We start from the raw sequence: 17600 nt of genomic DNA, 5'->3' as shown, positions 1-17600 counted from the left end.
GCAAGTGGGTGTGGGCAGAGGCAGGGGAGGCCAAGGAAGAACTTGCTGAGCAGCCATAGTCCCCTCCTTGAGCCCTTCTTGCCCTCCCGTGAGGGTTCCCGGGGTAGTGGTTGGGGTTTGCTGCAGCGAATTCTCCAGTGAAACCATCAGGGCCTGGAGGGTTTTTGTTGGAAGATTTAATTTTTTTTTTTTTAAGATTTTACTTATTTATTTGACAGAGAGATCACAAGCAGGCACAGAGGCAGGCAGAAAGAAAGGGGGAAGCAGGCTCCCTGCTGAGCAGAGAGCCCAATGCGGGACTCGATCCCAGGACCCCGAGACCATGACCTGAGCCGAAGGCAGAGGCTTAACTCACTGAGCCACCCAGGCACCCCGTTGGAAGATTTTAAATTACAAATTCAATTTCCTGCAGTTATAGGGCTGGTCAGAGTATGTATTTCAAATTGGACATGGTATGTTTCTCCAGGAGGCCGATTTCATGGAAGTTGTTGAGCTTATATGTATATAGAACCGTGTGTGACACTTCCCTGTGTAGTAAGGGTCTGTAGTGATGCTTCGTTTCTTTCTTTTTTTAATATTTTATTTATTTGACAGAGAGAAATCACAACTAGGCAGAGAGGCAGGCAGAGAGAGAGGAGGAAGCAGGCTCCCCGCGGAGCAGAGAGCCCGAAGTGGGGCTCGATCCTAGGACCCTGGGATCATGACCCGAGCCGAAGGCAGAGGCTTTAACCCACTGAGCCACCCAGGTGCCCCGTGATGCTTCGTTTCTGACGGGATCACCTGTCTTTCCTCTCGCCATAGATTCGTCAGTTTTATGGACTTTTGAAGAACCGGCTCTTTCACTGACTTTCCCTTTTCTTTTGTTCTTATTTCATTGATTGCTGTTGTAATTTCTTATTTCTTCTTTCTACTTGCTACCCCACTCTTTTCCTAAGTTTTCCAAGTGGGAACTTAGATCACGAACTTGAGACTGTATCAGAGCACTTAGAGCAGGCACTGTCTAGCTGCTGCGCCGCAGCTGCGGCCCATGAATTCTGACGTCACCCATTTGTCATCAGTCCTACGCATTTCTTTTTAATTTCCGTCAAGACTTCCTTTGAATCACGAATTATTTTGGGGGTAGTGTTCATTTCTCACGTGTTTGGAGAACTTCCTGTTGTTTTGTTATTGATTTCAAGTGTGACTGTATCGTGGTTGGAGAACACATGGCCTGATCTCGACGCTCAGATTTGTTGGGCTTTATTCTCCGGCCCGGGACACGGTCAACCCTGGTGTATGGTCCAAGGTCACTTACAAAGAAACTGTATTCTGCTACGGGGCAGGTGTTGGAGAAACGTCAACGGCGTCCTGTTGGTCGACAATACTGTTGAGTTTTTCTCTGGCCACGCTGGCTCTCTGTGGAGCTGTTCCGTAGCTGCTGGGAGAGACGCTGAAGCCCGTGACTGAAGTCGCGGATACACTTCTAAGCGCAGATCTGTCCATCTGCCGCCCCATCTTGCCGCCTGTCCTTTGCTGCACACACATTTAGGGTTGCGCTGTCTCCTTGGTACACTGACCCTTCATCATTACACAATGTTCGTATCCCGCAATTTTCTCTGCTGCAAAGTCTCCACGTTAATGTAGCCACACAGGCCTCCTCTGATGACGCTGGTGTGACACGTCTTTGCCGTTCTTCCCCGCTCAGCCTCTCTCCATCTGAGTCTCTTGTGGTGTCCAGTCAGCTCCTGTTTTCAAATCTCCTGTCAGGTTTCGGTGTGTTTATAGCATTTATAGTTAATGTTACTGTTGCTCAGATCTGCCCCTTTTGTTTTTCACTAGTTTTCTCTTTCCATTTTGTCATCAGTCCTATGCATTTCTTTTTAATTTCCCTCAAGACTTCCTTTTGAATCACGAATTATTTTGAGGGTAGTGTTCATCATTTCCACCTCCTTTGGGTTACTTGAACATTTCTTAGAATCCAATTTTGATTTATCTATGATATTCTAGAGTGTATCTCTCTACAGACTTTTATTAGCTGCTGTTGGTATCATATGCACATGACCTATCACATTCCATTGTTACCATTTCTTTAAAGATTTATTTATTTGAGAGTGCGCACACACAAGTGGGGGGAGGGGACAGAGGAAGAGAATCATCAGGCAGACGCCTCACAGAGCATGGAGCCCCCCGTGGGGCTCGAACTGATGACCCATGAGATCACGGCCTGAGCTGAAACCAGGAGCAGACCCTCCACCAACTGAGCCCCCCAGAAGCTCCCTACTACCCTTCTATCTGTCCCAGTGAAGGGAGTATCACCTTTTATCTTCCCTGTTTATAATTACATTGTTTCCTCTCTACACATTCAGAATATCGGGCAATGTTACGGTTTTTACTTCCACCACGAGACATAATTTAGATTCAAAAAGAAAAGGAAGCTTACGGTATTCATCCATATTCTGCGTTCCGCATTATTCCTGCCTTCCTGACCCTCCAACACGCCCCCTTTCAACACAGTCACTCTGGTTTGCGCATTTCCTTTAGGGTAAGTCTACTGGAGACGATTACCGTCCTTCTCTCCTCCGTTTGGGACTGCTGGGACCCTTCATTCCTGAAGGGTGTTCGTGCTGGATTCAGGACTCGATATTTAAACACAGCAGCTCCCTTCTCTCCTCTAGGAACCACCTGTAACTCAAATGGCTTTTCTGTGGCTACGTTCTAGATTTCATGTGCGTGTTTTCAATTTTCAGTTCAACGATGCTGTGTCTTGGGCTTTGGAAGATTCACCCCGTTTGGGTTTTAATTAGTTTCTTCAACTTGCAGTTCACGTCTTTTGCCAAATTCGGGGGGTTGCCAGCCCCGCGGCCTCTCTTCTCTCCTTGCAGAACTCTGACAGCACGACATCGTGCCGTCACTGCAGGCCCCCGGGTCCCCGAGCCACTGCACATTTTTTTCTGAATCTACGTCCTACTGTTCAGATCATGTCTAGTATTTTTTATTCCGTGTCACGGGTTCTTTTCTCTGTCCCCTCCCTCATACAGTTAAATCCATTTGCTGATTTCTTGCTTTCACTCTTTTTTTGAATCTACAGTTTCCATTGGTTCTTCTCTGTATCTTCTATTTCTTTCCTTAAACTTTTTTTAAGCATGTTTACAATTTTTTTCAAGCGTGTTTACATTTTTCAAGCATGTTTATCGTTGCTCACTCCAGCACTTTTATCATAACTGCCTTAAAGTCTCTGATCCCAACACCCCATCCCCGTGGTAGCAGCATCTGCGGACAGTGTAAGTCACCCTGCCATCTTCCTGGACCTTGGTCTGATGCATGACCGTCCGCTGAACCCTGGACACTCTCCTGCTCCAAAATCCTTTGTTTTAGCGGCCTTTGCGGACCCTATCCGGCAGCAGAAGGGGGGCCCCCTTGTTACTGCCAGGTGGGGGAGGCTGGGCACCCCACACAGCCTGCAGCCCACCCTCACCCCACGGCCTATCTGGGCCACCCTCTCAGCACGCGCAGTGCAGGCGGCTGCCCTTGCCCCTCCTCCCCGCCAGAGCGCACACTGAGGTCGTTGCGCTAACCTGTGCACGCTGAGCATTGCAGGGAACGCGGAAGGTTTCACTCAGTGATTTCTAGAAAGAATTCCTACCTCACTCACTTCAAAGTGGCGTTTATTCTGGGGGCAACATGGACGGCACGGTGCCTTCGGGCCCCGGCAATCGGGGTCCAAGGCCCAGACTGCAGTCTAACACCCCTGAGTCTCACTGACCTAAAACGCCGAAGTTGTGAATGAGAACAGTGTCGTGGAAAATACACAGCATTGGTTCGTTAAAAAGTTGTGAGTCTAAGCTAAAATGGCCCTATTCCCTCTGAATCTTCGGTTACTCGCTTTGCTAAAAAACTCTACGTCACCCTAAAGAAGATAAGGCAGGACCACCGCAAGAGCGTTCCCCACTGGAGAAACCTCCAGTTTGGCTACACTTTCTCTGCTTCAGAGGGAAAACCCAGATGGGACGCCCGTGAAATGCCAGGTGTCGTGTGCAACACCCACTATTTCATCAGGCTGTGACTTCGCTGTTTGGGAGAAGACTTCGGTGGCATGTCGCCAGTGCAGAGAGGAGGCCCCGGGGAGCCGACCTCATGGGCCCACTGCACAGACTGCCAAGGCCTCCTGGTTCTGGTCATGCGTCAGGCTGGTCGGGAGGGCTCGCCGCTGCCTGGGTACTCGGGACCCCCGGCGAGTCAGTTCCCTCCGAAGCCTGGCGGTGGGACAGGTGACCCGGCAGGCACGGGTGTGCTGCCAGGCCAAGTGTCCCCCACCCAGTCACCGCCACGGTCCTAAAGCCAGCAGCACAGTTGGTCAGAAGCCCCTGGGCCCAGTGGGTCTCCTCCAGGTGAGCAGGGACTGGCGTGCTTTCCCTTCCAGAAAGTTCCTCCAGACTGTATGCCTGCCAGTTCCTCAAAGACACAAAGTAGTCCTGAAGGGCCCCAGCCTGGCCCCAACAACAGATCTTGGGGGACAGAAGCCTCCTCACCTCCACGAAACATCAGGGGTGATGGCAGGTGAAGACAGGGACCCTCGGAACCCTCACGTCTAGAGCAGAGCTCCTGGCCCCTTTTGCACGGGGCATCTTCAGTGTCAGACGTGCTCCCCAGCAAGTGGTAACCCGCCGGAGCGATGGCCATGGGAGCCCCCCGGTCACCGTCCCCATCGGCTCAGACCAGGACCATCTCGGGCACAGAGCTGGGGTCGGACCTGCCCCACACTCCACACGTCTTCGCCCCCGAAGGAAGTGAAAGGAGCAGAGAACTGCTTCTCCTGCAGGGAAGCCCTTGACCTTGGTCGGTATCGGGACGGACAAGGACACGGCCAAGGGCATCCCGAGACAAGGGGCGGCGAGACGTCTGATAGCTGCTGTGTTTGGACAGCAAGGTGTGACCAGCAACGCCTGCTGCGTTCCCTGGAGCCTGTCTCCACAGCACCTTGACCTCTGGGGGAGGAGACTATAAAACCCAGAGGCGGCCCCTCTCCTCCCGGGCCGGGTGTGGGCAGCACCCCGTTCTACAGGATGGCAGCGCTGCAGGAGAAGAAGTCCTGCGGCCAGCGGATGGAGGAGTTCCAGCGCTACTGCTGGAACCCGGACACGGGCCAGATGCTGGGCCGGACCCTATCCCGGTGGGGTACGTGCCGGCCAAGGGGTGCGGGATGGCAGGGAGGGTGGGGGATGGCGGGGGACACCGCAGGACAGCGGGGACGGCAGGGATGGCAGGGGACGGCAGGGGACAGTGGGACGGCGGGGGACAGTGGGGACGGCAGGGAGGGCGGGGGACAGAGTGGGACAGTGGGGACAGCGGGAGACAGCGGGGAGGGCAGGGAGGGTGGGGGACGGCGGGGCGGTGCTCTGAGGACATGCGCAGGACCATCCACCAGCAGTCCAGGCACCCAGGACGCAGGCCCTGCCAGGGCTTCTGGCCAGGCCGCACCTCCCTCACCAGATGACCCCAAAAAGCCATTTCAGCTTTAATCCCCACGAACTGCAGACATCTACAAAGTGGGAACATCTGAGGGGCAGCCCCAAGGTTCAGTCTTAGATTTGAGAAAAGCAAGTTTAAAGCTGTGTTCCTAAAGCTTATGATTTTTAAGGACCTTTAAGTTAAGGGGTACGGAGCATCTCCTGGGTGAGAACATCCCGGAACTCGACGAGCGTGACGGCGCTGCAAACACCACGGAGCTCTTCGTCCGCCGGAGGACGCGCTACCCTGGGTCCCACGGGCCTCCTCCCTCTCCCCACAGTGTGGATCAGCCTCTATTACGTGGGCTTCTACGTGGTGATGACCGGAATCTTTGCCCTGTGCCTTTACACGCTGATGTGCACGATCGACCCGTACACGCCCGACTACCAAGACCAGCTAAAGTCACCAGGTAACGGGGCCGTGGCTGGCGTCGGGGCAGCGCTGGGTCCCTCCAGAACGAAGCCCGGGGGGCAGCCTGGAGGGACTGTTCCTGCTGGTGGCCCCAGGTTCTGGAGGGGCACGCCCGGGTGCACAGTCTGGTGTCCGGTGTCTGGGTCTGCTGACCCCAGACTATAGCCTGACTTGCTCTAGTTTTCATTGTTAAAACAGATTTAGTACCGAGACGCTCTTTACCTCACGCACTTGCTGTGTGGATGAACACACACAGGACACGTCTGGGCGGACGAGACACAGGGACGGGGGGACGGAGAGTCTGTGGGGAGGAAAGGACACCCCTCAGCACGGACACCTCCCGTCTGGGAGGACCACCTCCAGGACCACAGGCTCTTCAGAACACGCATTTCTCGAAGAGCAGCCTGTCTACCGCCCCGTCCAAGGACAGAGGCCCGGCGCAAAGGCCGAGCAGACGCCCCCCCCGAGTTGGGCCCGAGAGGAGAGGTCACTGGGGACAACAGGACTCCAAGGCCTGAGCCAGAGAGGCAGCCCTCCAGGGCCTGGGGAAGGTGTCTTAGCCCAGCTGCACAAACCGAACAGGAACGGGCAGGCACGAGCTGGGGTCGGGGAGGGGCGGCCTGGATGCCTTCTGAGGGAGCAGCACCGCAGAGGGGCCACCGCAGCCCCGCACTTCCCCAGGACAGGCCAGGAGAAGGCACGTCTCTAGAAGGTGGCGGGCGCGGGCCCCGGAGCCGGGGTGGGCGTGTCTCCCTCGGTGCTGGGGTCTCCCGTGAACCCCTTGATCAGTGATCACACACCCGAGTGCCTTGTGGGCGCTCATTTCTAGAGACAACCGACAGGCAGCCATGAGGGTTTCACCCAGTTTCGGGGCAGAACGCGCTACGTTGCAAAGCTCAGGATACAACTGTAGCGTGATCTGCCCGAAGCCCAGTGGCCAGAAGGGCCCGGGAGGCTGGCAGAGGGTGACAGCCGCCCCTGATGCGGGCGAGCGAGCCATGAGCCCACAGTGAGCAGCCGCGGTGCACGCGTGGGGCGGGCGCTCGTGAGCAGGGCCCACTCTCCCCTCGGTCAGATCCCTCCAGCCACGTGCCGCTGGTACCCCCACAGCAGCCGACTGTTCACGAAGTCCCGCCAACGGGACTGGCTTCCTGAGCTGTGGAACGTGCACACGGTCAACACACCGGTCCCCGTGGACAGGAGGAGCCGAGCCAGCCTGATGACGAGGGCGCTGGGAAATGGGAGAGTCAAGTAGGACCCGAGCACGAGGATCCTGTCTCTCAAACTTGTGACGCTGGTTTGTGCGTCTTCGTGTGAGCACAAGCAAGGCTGCCCGACAACAGTCAACGTTGCAACGGTCCCGACGCCGCACGTGCGCTCCTTTCCTCGTACAATAACACGGTGTCTGAGTGCTTTCAGACGTGACCGAAGCCAGTGACGTTTCCAAGTGTGCATTCCAACACAACTTCATTTGGCGACGCGGTTCAGTTCCCGGGCGGGCGGGTCCCTGCTGAGCCCGTGCTGCAGGACACCTGGCCGCAGCCTCCTTGCCCAGGGGCCCTTGAGCACCCAGGACTGGCCGGGACCACAGCAGCCCACCTCGGCCACCAGGCCAGGCCACTGACGCAGCACGTGGCTGGGATGTGACCAGCACTTTGGGGGGATCGGAGTAAGACGTGTCGTGCTCTCCCTCCAGGGGTGACCTTGCGGCCAGATGTCTACGGGGAGAAAGGCCTGGACATTTCCTATAACGTCTCTGACAACAGGACCTGGGTGGACCTCGTGCACACTCTCCACGACTTCCTGGCAGGTGACGTTTAAAACGCTTCCCACCTCTGCTCTTCCCTCTTTAACCGGCTCAGGGAGGGTACGGGCTTCCCCACCCTCCCGCCAGCCCCACCACACCAGGAGGCTGTGGCTGGAGGTCGGCGCCACAGGCTCGTCTGTCCCGGCAGGCTACTCGCCCGCTTCCCAGGAGGACAGCATCAACTGCACCTCCGAGAAGTACTTCTTCCAGGAAAGCTTCCAGGCCCCAAACCACACCAAGTTCTCCTGCAAGTTCACCGCAGACATGCTACAAAACTGCTCCGGCCGGACGGACCCCAGCTTCGGCTTCGCAGAAGGAAAGCCCTGCTTCCTCATTAAGATGAACAGGGTGAGCCCAGGGCAGGGCTACGGACCCCAGACCCAGCCGGGGCCTGGAGGGGCCTGGGGCTGGGACACGCGCTGCGGCCCCTCCCCCCTCTCCTCTGCTCGGCCTGCCCGTCAGCCAGCCCAGCTGACCGCTCCCTAGATCCGGCCTGAACAGCTCAGACACTGCCCTGGCTCCAGGCTCTGCACTGGACGCTGAGCTCAGAGTCGGGGCTGCTCAGGGCGGCCGCATGCACACACAGCTTGCCAGCAGCCGGGCCACGTCAGGTGCCACGAGGATGGCTGGGAACCACGTCCCGCAGTAGTTCCCCAGCCGGGCTAGGGACCCTCTGCCGGGCACGAGGGAGGCTGAACGGGCCGGTGCCAGCGAACCACAGGGTGGCATCGTCCCTCCAGCCTTGGGGTGCAGGGAGGGGACATCCCACTGGAAGCCAACAGGGCAGGAAGGCCGGGGGCTCTCTGCTCCGTGTCGGCCAACAAGCGTGCCGCACGATTACACTTCCTTCCCGAGACACCTGGGTTCCCATGCGTCTGAACAGCACACGCTCCAGGGTCCCCGCGGGGTTTCGGCGGAGGGAGCCATGCGCACCGGGGCGGAACTGTGGGGAGGGCGCGGGCACACACACGGCCGGGACCCAGGAGGCCGAGAGAGTATGCGCCGGGTGGCACGGGCGGGCACCCAAGGGGACGCCGTCACAGCACCGCGGAGCACCAGAGAGGGCCGGCCACCGCGCGGACCCTCCTGCCCAGCCCTGCCATGCGCCGGCGGCCAAGACCACCGCGTGGGGCCAGGTTCCGGCCGCTCGGACAGGCCGCTCGCTCATGCACGCAGTCGGTAGCAGAGCGACACGGACGCCCTTTCCTTCCAGATCGTGAACTTCCTGCCCAGCAACAGCACGGCGCCCCGGGCGGACTGCGCCCTGCTGGTGAGTGTGTGGTCTGGCCAGAGCCCCCGCCCCAGCTCCCCGCAGCTGCCCGGCCCACAGTCACTGCACCACCCCCCAGCCCCCAGCAGCTGCACTGCCAGGGACTAAAGCCTGTAAGAAAAGCGACCTCCGCCACCGTCCGGCCCAGGAAGCATCTGGGACAGCTTATTACTCACACCTTCTGAGTGTTTGGTGGCAATTTGGAAAAACCTGCTGAGAGTCAGCAGTCACTTCCTCCAGTTTTTCTCAAAACCGGTTGTAAAACACCAGCCCCCCAAAAACAAACATGTCTCCACTGAGTCTTTTCCGAGGCGGGTCTTCCCCCCCGGCTGCACAGCGCCCAACCCCCGCGCCCACCTCGCTGTGGGGTGAGGCTGTGTCTCCTGGGACCACACACGTGTGCCGACTTGAGCTGTCCTCTGTCCGTGTTCTGCCAAGCTCCAGCCGCCCGCCGGGCAGCTCACACACACACGGGGACACACGCGGATGCCCGGAGCCTGCCTCACTCCGGCGCCGCCTCTCCGCCCGCAGGACCCGCCCACGGACGCGCGGCCCCTCCAGGTGGAGTACTACCCGCCCAGGGGCACCTTCAGCCTCCACTACTTCCCCTACTACGGGAAGAAGGCGCAGGTAGGCCGCTCTCGTCTCCCCGACGACAACCGCGTCATTGTCCCAAACCCAGCAACGAAGGAAACCTGCAACATTCTCGTTATGCCAGTGGAACCGGGGACCCTGCAGCCCTCTGGGTGTCTCCCTACCTGAACACAGCTCCCATGCGAAACACCCGTACCAAAGCGAATGGTTTCAGTTTCAGAGTTTCCCAAATCCTGTTAGACAACCATGTATCCCCGTTAAAGTGCGGCCTTCAAATCTCTCCATTTTTCCTGTTTTTATGGTAATTTTCACCAAATATAATTTGTACTTGAACTCATCCCTGGCGTTATCCCCCGAGCCCGGACGGGTTCCCCTCGTCCCTCGGTGGGGACAGTGCATCTCCGCACGTGCCCCGCGCAGGCCGAGCAGGCAGGCGCCACTTCTCTGCCACCCGACCGGACCCTGTCGCGCCGCTTCTCATGCTGTCCTCTTCCGTCTTCCCGCGCGGGCTCCAGCCCCACTACAGCAACCCTCTGGTCGCCGCGAAGCTGCTCAATGTCCCCAGAAACACGGAGATCCTCGTCGTGTGCAAGATCCTGGCCGACTACGTGACGTCCGACAACCCCCACGACCCCTACGAAGGGAAAGTGGAGTTCAAGCTCAACATTCGGCAGTAGAGGGGGCCGGCCTGCCCGCGGGCCCCTGCTGCCCCCCACCAGGCTTCCAGCGTTCCGCGGCCTGCCCGGGAACGGCCGGCACCTGTCCAACACCTCGGCAGTCAGTGGCCTCTCGCGTCCTCCTTCTCCCTTCGACCCGAATCCGGAGCTGCGGGGACAACCCGGGCCAACGTGGTAACTGCGAGGCAGCGGCTGCCCGACCACCGGGCCCTGAGGACGGCTTCGGCAGACGGCACGTTCCTCACCGCTGTCCCGGCACCGCGTCGGCGCGGGAACGGCGCACGCTCCCAGAGGATAAGATTTACGAGAACGGGCGTCCGGAGGTTTGCTCTTACGGAACGGAATTCCTAAACTGTAAAAATAAAACATTAAAGTCACTCTTCCTCTACGTAAAACAATCATGTCTTTTCTGATAAGGAGAAAACTTTACAACAAAATCACTTTCTTTTTAGAAATCTTCAAGTTCCCCACCCCCCCCACCCCGGTCCCAGTCAGGGAAATTCTGACGAGGCCGCAGCGGGGCGGGGCGGGAGCACCACCTGCAGCAGGTGAGCAGGGGGCGAAAGGGCAGCAGCCGGCCCCACAGGAAGCCACGCACACGAGCACGCCCTCCAACACCCAGGGACGCACGGGCGGCTCGCTCCAGGCCCCGCACCAAAGCCCGGAACGAGCGCGTCCCATCATACCGACCCGCTCTCCAGCAGCGCCCCCACCCCAGCCACCGCGCGACCTGGCGCCCTGACCCCACGCAAGCACCAGACGCAGTATCACCGCCCAGAGAGCGACACAGCCCCACACAGCTGAGGGTGGGGGCCTGTCGGACCCCGAGGACACGCGTCCTCTACGAGCGGCCCCCGCCCACGCCAGGTCCGCGGGTCCCACAGGGAGGCAACCTCGGGCCTGCGGGCACGGGGCACCCGGTGAGCACGGAACCGCCGGGCCACCAGCCTCCAGCTCCTGCGGCCCTCGATGGCGGAGGGAGGTCACGACCGTTGCTGCACGCACTGCGGACGCCCCCGCGCAGGCGACGTCCCCCACCATGCGATCTTTCCTCCCCGTGCGATCTCGCTCCTGAAAGCCGAACCCCCGACCCTGTCTCAACTGCGAGGACCCAGGAGGGACGCGGGGCCGTGCCCGAGGGCCCCTGTCCGGCCCGGCCGCCTGCCCTCGCCCGGCGAGAAGCAAGACCAACAGAGTGACTTGTGGACAAGAGTCTGGAATTAGAGGAGCAGAGACCGTGTTTAAAATGCCCATGCGCGTTTTATTAATAAAAACTAACAGTGCCGAGTCAAACAAGTCCAACAATTAAAGTCTCTTTATATTCCATAAAATATTACAGAAAAGTTTATTTGTGTTTCAGTAAAAAGACTACTGTTTAGGACAGGCAGCTGACGGCAACGGTGCGGTTAATGGGTCTTTGTGAATAAATTTTAAAAGGGACTACTGCCTGTCCTGAAATTCCTTTTTCTTCTTATAAAAAAAGAACTATTAAAAATGATTGACAAATTCGGAGTTAAAAAACTGTTAGAACGTTCTCTCTGTTTAATTCGACTTCACAGATTACAGGAGGTGCTCACGAAACTACGACGACGTTTGTTTCCGTTCGTGTCCTCGATGACAGACGTGCAGGCCTGTGAACAGCGACCCCAGAGTTACGCCCGCCTGGGAGAAATCAGGCGGCCTCCCGCCGCGGTCACCGCCGCACCAGCACGGCAGGAGACTCTGACCGAACGAACAAAAACAGAAACAGAACTTCGCGATTTGCTCAACGTAGAGAAAAGTATGAACCGGACGGAATCACAGTCAATATAATTTAAGGGAAATAGTCACGAAACAGCTGACGGCGCTGAACGAGGAAAAGCAGAGCCGCCGAGCACCAGGGCCCCGACGCCCCAGGACGGGCCGGCATCGGCAGGGGTCGCACGCCCCGGCAGACACGCGGCAGCCACACGGCGACCCGATTGGCACACCAGTGCTTCGGCATGCTCGGCAAGGACGGGGAGCAAAGGGCAGGCTGGATGAGGACAGACAATGGAGACACAACCCTAGACAGTGAGGAAGGGCCCGCGCGGCCGCTGGCGTGGAGACACCCCACTGCTCACCCCGAGACCCCGCGGGACACGGCCCTCGCCTGCTCGCCGGAGCCGCGGGGCCGGTCAGCAGCTCGCCGCCGGGTTCCGGGGAGGAGGCCAGAGAGAAACAAACACCCACAGCAGAAGCAGCCACTCCCGAAACCAGCGCTCCCGACGCAGACCGCGAGGGCGGGCCTCGGGCAGGCGTCAGTCCTCCTCCTCGTTCTCATTGAAGTCGTCGTCCTCCTCCTCGTCCTCCCCGACGTAGGACACGGGGGTCTCCACCCGGGATCCGCTGTACTGGGACCCGCTGGAGCTCGTGGCCAGCATGCCGTCCGCACCGTTGGTCAGGTCACTGTGAGGACGAGGCGAGACAAGGCGGTCAGGCAGCGCAGGGAGCCCCACGTCCGCACCCGGCACCCCGAGCCCAGCCTCCGCGGCACAGAACTGAGGCAACACCGGCCGCCATGGGCTTGGTGATCATGTCACCCACAAAACCCCACACGCCAAAGCTGGAGAACACAGCTCCTTCTTCCAGGCTGTGTACTGGTGACCCCTGGATCTCCGGGCGGGGAGGGCAGCTTAGGAAAAAGGGGCCCCGGGAAAGGACAGGGAATCCTCCAAGGCAAGGCTCCCAGCCGGCAGCATGTGGGAAGCACCCAGCGAGGCGCGCAGGCACGTATGCGAGGGCACGTGTGTGCACGCGGTGCGTGTGCTGGGTCTGTGTGTGCGTGCAGGTGCGGGGTCTGTGCGTGTGGCTGCGTGATGCGCTGTGCACACACGCGCCGGCCACACCCCGGCACCACCCTCCGCTCCCCTGGTGCCAGTGCCGAGCCCAGGAGGCTGAGCTGTGACAGGTGAGTCTCCCCCAGACGCTCTGTGAGGAGCCCACAGCTGTCCACCAGCCCAGGAAACGGCTCTCGCTAAAAGGCAGCGGGGCTGGCAGGGCAGAGCCCAGGGGTGCGGGGGGCAGGGCTGCAGGGCCGGTGCCTCTGGGAAGCAGGGCTACTCAGCCCTACACGCTGGTCCTTGGACGGGCGTCTGGAACCTGTCGATGTTGCCACTGTGCCCCTGGGAGTCTCAACAGGGGACATCTAACCATCTCTGCTATCACGACGGGGGCCGACTGGCATCCGAGCCCCAGGCTGCCTCGTGCACGATAGCCATCCCGACCCAGTGCCAACAGCGCCTCAGGCAAGGCCCTGGCCTACAACAGAGAGATTCTCGGCCGGGATCCTGAGGAAAGACCTCTGGGTTCAGGTACCTCCCGGCACCTGGCAGAGCGGCCCAGACACTGACCGTCAGACACCGTCCTGGGGCCCCGGGGCCGACAGCCCACACCCACGAAGTGCACACGTGACCCGTGTGTGACCCGCTCACAGCGCTGTCATCAGAAGTCACAGGGATTTCTCCGTGTTTGAGCAGCAAGAAAACGTGTTCTAAGAAACATCGTATGTTAAAGGGATGGGAGTCTAGAACTGAAAGCTCAACAGAGACCGCCAGCCTCCAGGCAGCCCCTCCCACAGGCACACAGGGCTCGGGGTCCCCCGGGAGAAGCCTCAGGCTCTACTACTCCACTGGACGGGCCCAGCCACCGCCTCGACAGGGCAGACCCAGAAGGGCAGCACCGCCTGGGAGACATGGCTACTCTACACTCGAGAGAGAGGGAGTCTGGGGCGGGGGCTACCGGGCACAGCTCTCACTGGGCAACGCAGAGGGGAGCCCCAGGTGGACGGCACCCACACCTGCCGCAGGCCGGAGCTGGGGCGCCAAGAAACACTTTTCTTTAACATGCAACCATACGTATATCTCTTAATGCCTTTTAGCGTTTAGGAACATCGTACAATAAACGCTGTTCAATATTCGGATCTTGAAAAGGAACTACACGTCTGTGAAATCCAGCCTGGCAAGAAAATCAGAAAGGGTAAAAAATTCGGCCATAAAGCCGCTTCAAACTGCATCCCCTCTCCTGAGCAGGAAATACCAAACTGCCCAAGAAATTATTGTCTTCACAAAATAATGCCAGTCTCTGAACTGATTTTTCTTCTGAAACGGTGGTGAATTTACTCGCCTCGTTACAAACCGGGAGTGAGCCTCCAAAATTTGAGTCAATACCCGAATTGCGCCTCTGGGAACACCCAGCGCTCAGCGCCGTAGACTGACGCCGTGCACGCACAGCTGGAGGGCTACCCGGAAAAACGGAGCTGGTCTCAGGCCAGACACCCCCCAAAAGACTTCAGGGACGACCCCACGGCCAGACCATCTGGCAGCACAGGCCGGGAGCCTCGTCCACGTCCCAGAACCCTGGAGCGCGAGCTGGCCACGGCGCACCACGCCACCCGCTAGCATAGCCGTCCATTTTGTTGAACCTACAACCGCTCATCCATCTCATATTCTAAGAAATTAAGCATCTATTAACAACTAGAGTGACATAAGATAACACATATACTATGACCTGACGTGAAAGCTAATAAAACCAGTTTTGTCAATACTTAATACAGAAATCGTCTTATACTCATCTTTTAAAAAACCTAAGATAAATACCCAGAGACGATACAATTCTGCTTTGTGGGACAGCCAGATCGAAGGCTCACACACACACACACCCCCCTTCAGAAACACAGAAAACATACATCCAATAAACAGTAAAGAGGATAAAAGCAGCTCCTGGTGGCCCAGTCGGCGAGGCGTCTGCCTTCGGCTCAGGTCATGGTCCCAGGGTCCCCGGTCCCAGGGTCCCCGGGTCTCAGGATGGATCCCGCTCAGGCGCCCTGCTCAGCCGGGAGTCTGCTTCTCCCTCTGCTGCTCTCCCTCCCCAGCTCATGCTCTCTCTCTCTCGCTCAAATAAATCAAATCTTTAAAAAAACAAAAAACCAAAGCAGAGAATACAGCTTTATGCATAGTGTGACCTCAAGTGTGTTAAGCAGGAACGGGAAACAGATGAAGAAACCCCGGCCCTCGGGCTGCCTCCAGGGGCTCAGGCACTTTGGGCCCCGCCAGTACACGCTACTTTGTAAAAAGTCAGTCCCGTGTCACTTGAAGTTTCAGGGGGAAGAAACCATGAGAAAGAGGTGTGGGTCACCCAGGGTACAGGCTACAGTGGGCCTTCGGGGCACACAGCCCTAGAGGAGCCCTGCCGGGCGTGGCCGACACCAACAGCAAGGCCAGCGTGGGGTCCCACCCTCGCGCCGGGAGCCAGCGGGAGCCGTGGAGGAGGACGGACTGTCTGCAGGACAGCAGGGCTCTGCCCACACGCTCGCCCACGGCCGCAGTCACCTGGCAGAAAGCCGCGTGCCATTTGAGGTCGACACCGATGATGTGACGAACACCCCTCCAATGGATCCCTGAGCCATCTCTGAAGAGAGGAAAACAAAGCAAAGGTCACAAGAGAGGCTCAAGCTGCCACGAGGCGGGTCCGGGCCAGACCGCGGGCCCGCTGGTGGTTTCTCTGCAGGGACACAGGCCGTCCTCCCAAGAAGGCACCCAGACCTTCCTGTACATGATCACCCATGACCACGCAACTATGCCGCAGAACGGACACGGTCAGAAAGTGGAAAGTGAGGCGAGGGCAGGAGGACCCTGACGTCCCGGGAGACAGCACCAGGAGCACGGCACGCACCAGGAGCACGGCACACACCGGAGACGGCACACACCGGAGACGGCCAGAGTCTGCGGCCTCTGTGGTGCGGGCTGGGAGCTGGTGCGGTCTGGTCCAGCCCAGCGGCTCTGTGGGGGGGGGCACCCACACCACAAAGTGGGGCAGGGCCAGCAGCTTCCTCACCACAAAGCACCTGCCCTCTGTGGCCCTGACCCCGCCGCACAGCACAGGAGTCCCCCCCACCCCCGGCTCCCGAGCAAACTCCTCTCCCCGTGTCAGGAGGAGGCCGAGCGCCTCACTCCTCGGAGTCCTGTCTGGGCTCCCTGGCTACGGAGGCCAACGACCCCCAAAACACCACGGTGGCCTCTATGCACCACGGTCCCCACGCGCGGCCTGCCCCCCAAATCCAACTGTCCCCGCTTCTGGTGTCGAGTGCGAATTCGGCCTCGGCAAAGGCGGGCCGCGCGTCCAGACTGGAGGTCCGGCCCCACGGCCACCAAGAACCGCAGGCAACAGACCTGTCACGTAAGGTTCCAGCGCTTTCGGCACCAAGCTTCTCGCAATCTTCAGGTCCTCCGCAGAGCAGCTTCCGGACTCCAGCCCGCAGGCCATCCCCATCCGCTTCAGGACCTCTATGTCGTCGTGGATCTCAAACGTGTTGTCAAAGTTGAATAGATACTCGAACCTGGGGGCAAAGTCACCGTCAGAAAAGGCATCACTGGCCGTGTTCATCGCAGCACAGCGCCCCAAGCAGAGACGCCCCACTCACCAACCTCCCTCAGACCCCCTCTTTACCCACGTCCTCCAAACCCATCCGCTCGGAAGCGCTAGAGCGTCACAGAGTCCCCGCGTGTGGGACAGCCTGCCTGCACCCCCGGCCGGCACAGAACGCCGGCCACTCTCTGCACAAGGGTGTGACGGCCGTGCCAGTAGCAACCCTGACGGATCCCGGGTCTTCCTTTCACAAGACAGACACGAAGCCAGGGATGTGAGAAAGAAGTCTGTAACTTTGTCATGCCAGGTGCCGAGTAACGACAAGTCAGATGCTTCTGTGACGAGACGAGCGGACGTGCCACCAACCTGAGGCTCAGCTGGGACCCTGGGCGGGGGGTGGCACCTGTCACGGGACCTACTTGTCATTGGAAATGCTACAGTCGATGACGGTCTTCTTGCTGGTGTTGACGATGATGAAAGGCAGGTGGATGACAGAGTTGGGAGGGGGCGGCCGGCTGGCCTGCTGCTCCGCCTGGCGGTTCCTCTGCACCAGATTCTTGAAGGCGATTTGCTAAAAAAAGAGCCACCAGCAGGCTAGTCACACCAGCTGCCAGCAACCTAAAGCCTTGTCCATGGGCGTCCCTGACGACCCTGCCCAACCCCACAGGACAGCAACAGGGGTCAGGCCCCCTGAGAGCTCAGAGCGATCCGCCGGGGGAGGGAGCGAGCGCACCCGAACACCAAACACTCCGAGGGGAATGGAGGCTGGAGGCAGGTGCTCACGCCCATAGGACAGAAACCTCTCCCAGGAGGGTCACGAGAAGAGCATCTGTGCTGGAGGCCACCGTCCTCCTGCCCCTTCTGCACCCAAGAAGGTGGACATTCGGTGGAGCACCCGGTACCTCCCAGAGCACCCGCCGGCAGCAGGCCCGCCAGCACGGCGCTCTCCCTGGGGAAAGCCTTCACACTT

General features: G+C 59.1%; 2 protein-coding genes across 3 annotated transcripts in view; one reads left to right on the top strand and one right to left on the bottom strand.

The window, feature by feature from the left end:
• Nucleotides 1-5042: 5042 nt before the first annotated feature.
• Nucleotides 5043-10246, top strand: ATP4B (ATPase H+/K+ transporting subunit beta). Its single transcript, XM_046028345.1, has 7 exons — nt 5043-5154; nt 5768-5896; nt 7595-7708; nt 7854-8053; nt 8919-8975; nt 9507-9605; nt 10085-10246. Exons 1-7 carry the CDS (start codon nt 5043-5045, stop codon nt 10244-10246), a joined length of 873 nt encoding a protein of 290 aa, XP_045884301.1.
• Nucleotides 10247-12385: 2139 nt separating this feature from the next.
• Nucleotides 12386-17600, bottom strand: part of TFDP1 (transcription factor Dp-1) — a 42285-nt gene continuing 37070 nt past the window's right edge. For both annotated transcript variants that reach the window (XM_046028343.1, XM_046028344.1), the window contains exons 9-12: nt 17050-17201; nt 16435-16601; nt 15595-15673; nt 12386-12673 (exon numbers count right to left, since the gene is read on the bottom strand). In XM_046028343.1, the coding sequence (XP_045884299.1) occupies nt 12526-12673; nt 15595-15673; nt 16435-16601; nt 17050-17201 (546 nt within the window). In that variant the 3' untranslated portion in view covers nt 12386-12525. The remainder of the gene's footprint in view (nt 12674-15594; nt 15674-16434; nt 16602-17049; nt 17202-17600) is intronic.

Source organism: Meles meles, chromosome 14 (genome assembly GCF_922984935.1).
Source record: "Meles meles chromosome 14, mMelMel3.1 paternal haplotype, whole genome shotgun sequence".
NCBI classification, from domain to species: domain Eukaryota; kingdom Metazoa; phylum Chordata; class Mammalia; order Carnivora; family Mustelidae; genus Meles; species Meles meles.
The sequence above is the reverse complement of the archived record's forward strand: the minus strand, read 5'-3'. Positions and strand labels throughout refer to the sequence as shown.